The sequence below is a fragment of the Pterocles gutturalis genome, unplaced genomic scaffold (assembly GCF_000699245.1).
Source record: "Pterocles gutturalis isolate BGI_N339 unplaced genomic scaffold, ASM69924v1 scaffold12796, whole genome shotgun sequence".
Taxonomy (NCBI): Eukaryota; Metazoa; Chordata; class Aves; order Pterocliformes; family Pteroclidae; genus Pterocles; species Pterocles gutturalis.
Window position 1 is genome coordinate 1 of NW_010097933.1, and position 7,384 is coordinate 7,384.

Genomic DNA, 7,384 nt, shown 5'->3' on the forward strand with positions numbered 1-7,384 from the left:
CGAGATCAAGGAGGAGAGGAAGATCCAGAAGCACAAGTCGCTGCCCAAGGTGTCCGGGGGCTGGGAGCTGGAGGTGCACGGCACCGAGGCCCGGCTGGTGCGGAAAAAAGATCGCCGGTGAGAAGTGAGTGTGCCCGGGGGGTCCCTCCGGCGGGCTCCTGCCCCGAGAGGGCCCGTAGATAAACCCCAGCAGCCGGGTGTTGGGCTGCCGTCGTGTTCTTCTCCTCGCTGCCTGCCCGGTGGGTGCAGACCCGCCCCAGCGCCGCTGTTGTACCACCTGGGGCGAAGGCACTTTATTTTTTTACCCACACTTGCTACTGTCTTGTGTGTTACAAAGTTTCACGGGGTCTTCCTGCATGAAAATATAACAGTTCAGTCTCCTGGAAGCTGAAACGCTCTTTCCTGAGAGCTGTTGGAGGAAGGTGGCTTTGCTCGGGCGGGTGTTTTCAACTGCAGTTAACTCTCTTGGTCACGGTGTATGGGCTCAACGCCCGTAACGCTGTCCCTGTGACAAAGGCTTTAAGCAGAGGACATTTTGATGTTTGATGGGTATTTTTTGAATGTGCTCAGAGTAACAGCTTCTGTTTCTTTTGGAGGATAACGGTCACATTCAACATCAACAACAGCATTCCACCGTCAGTTGATGAGGAAACACAAGAAGAGCAGCAGAAACCTGACGAACAGGAGGTGACTGAGTCTCGATGTGCGCTCAGTGACGGGTACACAGAGGACAGTTAGAACCTGGCCCTTAGCGTTAAGGGTTGTTTTTTTTTTTCCTCTCACTTGATGTTTGGGAGCATTAAGTCACAAAATGCAGGTTTTTCTGGGGTAGGTGTCAGTTGGCTGCGATGATCCTCTCTGCAGCAGGAAGGCAGAGCAGGGTGAGGGGGCTCTATGAGGAGGAAGGAGAGGGACTTGGGTATTTTTTGCCTTCCCAACCCCCTGCAATAAATACTGCGGTTTGTACACAGCTGCTGTAACTCACGGTGCAGGTGGGTAACATCAGCAAATCACAAAGCTGTTTTTCTCACTCCTGTTTAATAACATTTAGTAAAAATACTGGCAAAAACTGTAAATGAGCAATATAATTTGAGGCAGATGGCTTGATCTGCAGTGACACTGATGTGGAGCGTGTCAGGAATGCAGCTGCACCTGGTTTGTAGCCATTAACTTCCAGTTTCTGTGTGTCAGTGTTTATTCCAGCACATTGCGCTTGGCTGGGAGGGACAAGACTAGGGACACTTGTATGTTGCGTCCCTTCCCAGGCACACTGTGTCCGCTGAGCAGGCACAGGGCACTTGATCTGTGCATGTGTACGTGTGTTTGGCGGTCCCAGTGCCGAGTTTCCTCCGTGAAGCAGGGCAGGCATGAGCAGCTCCTGCAGTCAAAACAATGCCAGTCTGTTCGCATTTCTTGTCACCTCAGAGGAACCCGTCCAGGCTCTCTGGGTTGTCAGGGGTGGCAGATGCTCCCGCTGCCGTTTTACCCTGTGACCAGCTGCAGAGAAGGGGCTGAAGGGCAATTGGCGAGGCTGGGGGAAGCGTGGGGCGCCCTGGCCAGGTCTGAGACCCCAGAAAGAGGGTGACAGGAACAACCTGCGCTTGGGCGGTGTGGCTGGGCTTGTACTGTCACCGCTTGGGCTCCTGTTCAGACTCCAGTGCTGATGCAACTGTTCTCTTATTTAGCCTGAGCTTACATCGACTCCAAACTTTGTTGTGGAAGTGATAAAAGATGACACAAAGCAGACCCTTGTCCTGGACTGCCACTATCCGGAGGACGAGGTGGGTATCGAACTGGCCGTGAGTCAGCCGTGGCCGGCTCTGGGCTGTGACCTCTGCGTGTGTCCTCCTTGACTGCGGTGTACTTGTGCCACTGTTGAATCTCAACTGTTCTTTATAATCTGTTGCTTTCTGAATCTGCAGAAAATGCAGTCTCCTCTTATCTCTTTCTTGCCACAAAAAAACCAAAAAGGCTTTGTGTTTGCAAGAACCGGCTTTGTGTTTGCAAGAACCGGCTTTGGGGAGATGTTCCATTGCATTCCTCACAACCTGACCTGGCGTTTCTGATCAGCTGCTTCTTGGGCAGTTTATTGAATTCCATTAGAGAAGGGAGCTGTGGGCTTCATTTTAACAGCGTGACATACAGTGTATTAATTGCAAATCTCATTGTTGTGAGGTGTCACAAAGTATGGATGAAAAAAAAAAGGCCGGGGGGAATAAAACTGAGAGATTTGCTTCAGGCTGATCTTTGTGGTTGATTTTGTAAACCTGAAATGAATGATTTATGCAGCCAGTCCTAGCTGAAAAAGGCTAGACATGTAGAACCATGCAGAAGAGGTTTTTACATCTTCGTAAAAATCAGGTTGCTGGTTTACATCAGGTCACTTCTGGCAGCATGGGCAGGTAGTCTGACCTCGCAGGGAATTTCCTGTGTCCTTGTGCATGTCTGTGCTTGTCTTCACAGGCAGGCGTGGACTGGGGAGAGGCAGGGCTTTAGCACCGGCCTCGGGGTTTTGCCTGCAGTGTAAGGTTCCTGGCTTCAGGATGAGATGGCTGAAGGAGCCCCATATTTCGAGCTAATTGTATGTCTTGTGTCTCATCTCCTGTTGCAGGTTGGACATGAGGGAGAGGAAGAAAGTGATATTTTCACAATTCGGGAGGTCAGTTTCCAGCCCGCTGGAGAATCAGACTGGAAGGACACCAACTACACTCTCAACACGGACTCCCTGGACTGGGTAAGAGCTGCTGACACGGCCACAGGCTGCAGAGGGCACTTGGGCTGATCGCGCCTGGCTGCCCCTTGGCTCCTGAATTACGAATGAGCCCTGTCTCGATGCCTGAGGCCGGGGAGTCCCCTGCTCTGCCCCAGCTTGTCATGAGAACGTGGTTCTGCTGCACACAGAGGATTACTGCGTGGTCCCAGCAGCTGTGCTGTGCTGGCCACATCACTGCCTCTCAGAGACCATCCTGTTGGAACTCACTCTGGTCCAGGTTTTATAAGCTGGTGATTTCCTAGCAGCTTCATTAGGTTTTAGAGATGCTTTGACAGTTGCCTGGGTATCTTTTAACCTGTTAAACGCTGATACCACGTGTACGTGTCTCTGTTTTCTGGGGTTTCCAGGTGTGTTCTTATAGTGCTGACACTAAAAGCTAATATGGCCGAGAATCTGGCAACTGCTTATATGTTCTCAGTGCCAGGCTTTCAGACGCTGAAATCTTAGTTTAATCACACGATTAAAACTTGACTCCTCAAGTGTATCTCTCTTTGGGAAGCCTTCCTTTTAAAATTGGTTAGTGTGGTCTAGAACATCCCACTTGGCTTTTTTTTTTTTCTCCTCTCTGACTTGAGACAGAAAATTAATTTTAAAATGTGTACCACTTGTGATCAGATAACAGAAGTCCAGAAGTGATCATTTGCTCAGTAATACTGGTCTGTTTTTTTTTTTAAAAAAAAAAAAAAAAAAAGCATGACAGGTATTAGCATTACTGCACTAAGCAGCAGTAGTGAATCTGTTCTCATGAGGAGCGAGCGTGAACCCACAAGCATTAACACATGCTGGAGTTGCAACAGTATGAATCTGTTCTCCTGAGGAGCGAGGGTGAACCCACGAGCATTAACACATGCTGGAGTTGCAACAGTTAAGGAGGATTAAAAAGAAGAAGAAAAGAGGCAATGATTGTAAAAGATTTAGTCTCTCAAATATTTACATCAGATAGCACCTTTCCAGACGCTGTTAAAGCAGTTCCCCCCCAAGGCCACAGCACTGTACAGGGGACAGGCAGAGCTCAGCCTGTGTCATCGGTGACAGACTTTACCTGCTGGCTCCTGCAGTCAGTTGATCATCTCCAGAGTGCAGCTCGTTTGTAATGCTGGGTTGGGGTTTATGTGACAAAGTTTGGGTGACCTTTTCTGTGTCGCCCTCCCTCCATGTGCCACACCCAAGGCCAGGCCTGTCACGACGGGATGGGGAGGTGCCTGGTCTCCTGGGAGAAAGAAATGCCGGCTGCTATAGGACATTTTAAAATGTACGAGGTGTGCTCTGCTAAGGATGTTTCCTGTTCATTGCTTCCAGGCGCTGTACGATCACTTAATGGATTTCCTGGCTGATCGAGGAGTGGACAACACGTTTGCTGATGAGTTAATAGAGCTCAGCACGGCACTGGAGCACCAGGAGTACATCAAATTCCTTGAAGACCTTAAAAGTTTTGTCAAATGTCAGTAGGATAGGCTAGGAAACTGATCATCAAGTGTGGGTATTCCACAGCACTGCTCAGCCAGCAATACCCAAATATATCTTCACAACAGATAGGGAGAGTAAGTACATTTGAATTTGGAAATCAGCATAATGGAGAATGAGGATTCTTGCTTGTATTTGGGAATTTGTATTTATGTTGCAGCCCAGATCAAATTCTCTAACATTACGGTCCTATGGAATTGCCTCACCCTACTTTGGTTGTTTTTGTACAATTAAGAATGAATGTGAAGAATAAAATCTGTTCAACATATCACTGAAAACGGGTGGTTTCTCTTCTTCCTGCTGTACCACTGCTGACCAGAGAGCTGCCATGGAACACGGCTAGTGTTTGTGCCTGAGCTGGTGTTAATACAGAGGCTTAAACATGGTGTTTGAGGAGCTGTTTAAAGAGGGATTGCTGCCACAAGCTGTTACATTAATATTCATGTAACTATTGTAGAAAAATACCCCAGGGAGGCTGGAGCACTTCAGTTCCCGCAGGATGTCAGAAATGCTGCGGATGCGGGTGCTGCTGTAGGGCAGGAGCTGCTCAAACCCCTATCTCCAGTTGTTGCCGGAAGGTCACATTAAGTTTAAACAGAAACCAAAGCTGAAGTCTGCTGTGAGATCACTGGTGCATTGTTAAAGACAACAAAAGGCTGAAATAAACTAAATATATTTATTTCAAAACATATGCTGTGCCATCAAAAGTGCAGGTCAAGGCAGTACCGCCTTTTCAAGTATCTTTTTGGCACAGCAGTTACAAGTATGTACATAAAAACACTAGCAGCTCTGGGGGGATTTTTAGTCTTGAAATCCTTCCAGTAAAAAAGCAGCAGCTGAATCAGCTTACAGGAGAATCGTCCACGAGTCGCAGACCTTGACAAAAGGTAAGTTGAACAGAGAAGCTACAGTAACATGCAAAATGAATTACTGATGTTCAAAAGTGTGAAGTGCTCTGCTCACCATGTAGGTACACAGTGATTTTACCTCAGCGGCAAAGCTCAAAACTTGCTAGCTCTAGCTTGAGCCCAAGGGACAGTACGTGTTTTCCAAGAGGTACGGACAAGCTTTTTGAGGAGGCTTAAACTGCAGAAATTTTTCACGAAGCACTTATCTGAACAGCTGCTCCACACAAGACTTAGAAGTTGTTCGTTAAGGTGTGAGACAGGTAAGGCACGAAGTTTGAGAGGTCCCTGAAGGACTCCCAGCAGCTAAGGTAAGCTGTGTAATTTGGCTTTTCCTTCTGCAGTGACTGGTGGCCAACACTAAAACCACTTCCAAGGAGGTTTGTGGAGAAACAGCAACACAAACCCCTGGGATCAATGGACTTGTCTTGCCCATGTAACTGAGGAGCGGATCCAAGCAGAGATCCTGTCCAGGAACTTGACATTTAACTCACCGGGCAGCTCATGAGAAGACTGGCTTCCTCCTCCATCCCGCTGGTAACTGTGAACTCCGGGTTGTGAAAGCACCTGTAGCTGTGCTCTGTGAGAGTGTTTTCTAGAAGTGACCGAAGCTTCTCCTCCGTCATACCCTGAGAAAAATTGGGTTAACAGAAATCCTCCCCTGGAGGTGCTGTCTGTAGCTGAGAACTGCCTCTCCGCAGCAGCAGCGCACCTGGGCAGTCACAGTCACCGCGTTACGCCCAGCGCAGCGTACCTGCGTGCTGATGTGTAATCCGCACTGGCAGAAAACCAAGTGATTCCTCACAGTCAGGTTATTCCTGGAAAGAGCACACAATGAGCATCCCCACAACCATCAGAACAAAGGTAGATTTTATCAAAAAGCCTGTTAGATTTAGGAGATCATTGCTCAGGTTTTTTGTCTTGTTGAAATTAACAGCAACAGTAGCCTGTTTGCCCATAGCTTTTGCCTGTTCTAAGCCCAACCTGCCAGAGGGGAGCGGAGAGCCTCACTCCAGTGCCAAAGGCTTTCTTACTTTCTGCACACTGGGCAGACGACCTTGTCGCTGGCATCCAAGCCATCAAGCATCGCATTGAGACATTCTTCATCAAACTGCAGACTTCGCTCGTACTCTTCTATAACCAACTGTTCTGCAATAACACAGCAAAACACCCTCAGGCATCTGTTCCGAGCTTCAGATAAAGCAGCACACGGGAAGCTGCTCGGCGGATGGAGGCTGGGGCAGCCACTAGTTTCTGAACTTTTCTTTCTTTGGATCAGATTTCTACACTTGAGGAAAACATTCCTGTTAATCCAGTTTTTCCTGTGGCTCAATCTTTAGCCACTCTCAAGTGGGTGACTTTCCACTTTCCACCCAACAATTTAGAAAAATCGTGAATTCATTTGGGCAGGCTCCTACAGCCCCCAAACACCTCAGTGCTGTTTCTCTCGTCTCCTCTCTTTGTAGCTTCTCACAGACCTTAAAGTGCCACTTAAACTCTTAAAACTGTCACAGAGGGTCTCAATGCATTTGAGAGGCTACAGAGATTTCTAAGGAAGCTCTTCAGTATCACGGGGTCTACAAGAACCAGAGTGCAGCCTCAGCTAGTCTGAATTACTAGGAAGTCAGGAATCTTACAAATCAAACAGGAGTCAGAAAGCACAGAGACCTTACCTTGTAAGATCAGTTCTTGTTGGATCTCCTCCAGAACCACCAGCTCATCAGGGTCCTCTGGCATCTGAAAGGTGCATCAGTCAGTGATTCTACCAGCCTGGCAACTTTCTCACTTAACTCCCAGTACCTGCCTGAGCTGTCACTGCAGCGTAAACTCCCTCTGCTCATTCCTCTGTCTGGTAAATCTCTGTATGTGCAAAACCAGGCACTGGGTGAAGCAGTCTGTGCTCTGTCACCCTGCAAAGCCAGCCACCGCAGATCAGAGCACAGCCGCTCCAAGAACTTGCTGTTTAAACACTGGAGTTTTATTCCCGTTCTCAGGAGCAGTCAGGACGGACCAGCTCTGAAAACCACAGCTGAGGAACCCCACCCACCCTCTGCCGCGATTCACAGCTTGTGATGGAAACAAGAAGCTCCCCCCGCCTGGGTCCAGAGGAAAAACCCTTTCTCAGCACCACACCCGCACTAGCTGCAGAGGCAGGAAACCCACATTCGCTGAGTTTTGCCAAATCCAGCCTGCATCGGCCCCAGAGCCGGTACTGACCTGGGCCAGGGCCTCGGCTCCCCCG

At 48.7% G+C, this 7,384-nt stretch overlaps 2 protein-coding genes across 2 annotated transcripts; one reads left to right on the forward strand and one right to left on the reverse strand.

Moving 5' to 3' along the window:
* Positions 1-3: 3 nt before the first annotated feature.
* Positions 4-4,515, forward strand: C1QBP (complement component 1, q subcomponent binding protein; the record flags this gene model as incomplete). The annotated part of the gene is given in 6 exon segments (XM_010087160.1): positions 4-103; positions 105-124; positions 597-687; positions 1,686-1,781; positions 2,612-2,734; positions 4,073-4,515. Coding segments are annotated over 6 exon segments (580 nt in total), but the record flags the coding sequence as incomplete, so codon positions are not given.
* A 568-nt stretch (positions 4,516-5,083) lies between these two features.
* On the reverse strand, positions 5,084-6,879 carry RPAIN (RPA interacting protein). Its single transcript, XM_010087149.1, has 5 exons — positions 6,816-6,879; positions 6,177-6,291; positions 5,897-5,960; positions 5,637-5,771; positions 5,084-5,113 (listed from the first exon to the last, which is right to left on the reverse strand). Exons 1-5 carry the CDS (start codon positions 6,877-6,879, stop codon positions 5,084-5,086), a joined length of 408 nt encoding a protein of 135 aa, XP_010085451.1.
* Positions 6,880-7,384: the final 505 nt, after the last annotated feature.

What these genes read in the sequence shown, in the direction of transcription:
- RPAIN (XM_010087149.1), bottom strand. Translation starts at nt 6,879, where the DNA reads ATGCCAGAGGACCCTGATGAGCTGGTGGTTCTGGAGGAGATCCAACAA. An exon ending in GTCTGCCCAGTGTGCAGAAA is followed by an intron (nt 5,961 to 6,176) that starts GTAAGAAAGCCT and finishes TGCTCTTTCCAG; the next exon opens with GAATAACCTGACTGTGAGGA. An exon ending in GATTACACATCAGCACGCAG is followed by an intron (nt 5,772 to 5,896) that starts GTACGCTGCGCT and finishes AATTTTTCTCAG; the next exon opens with GGTATGACGGAGGAGAAGCT.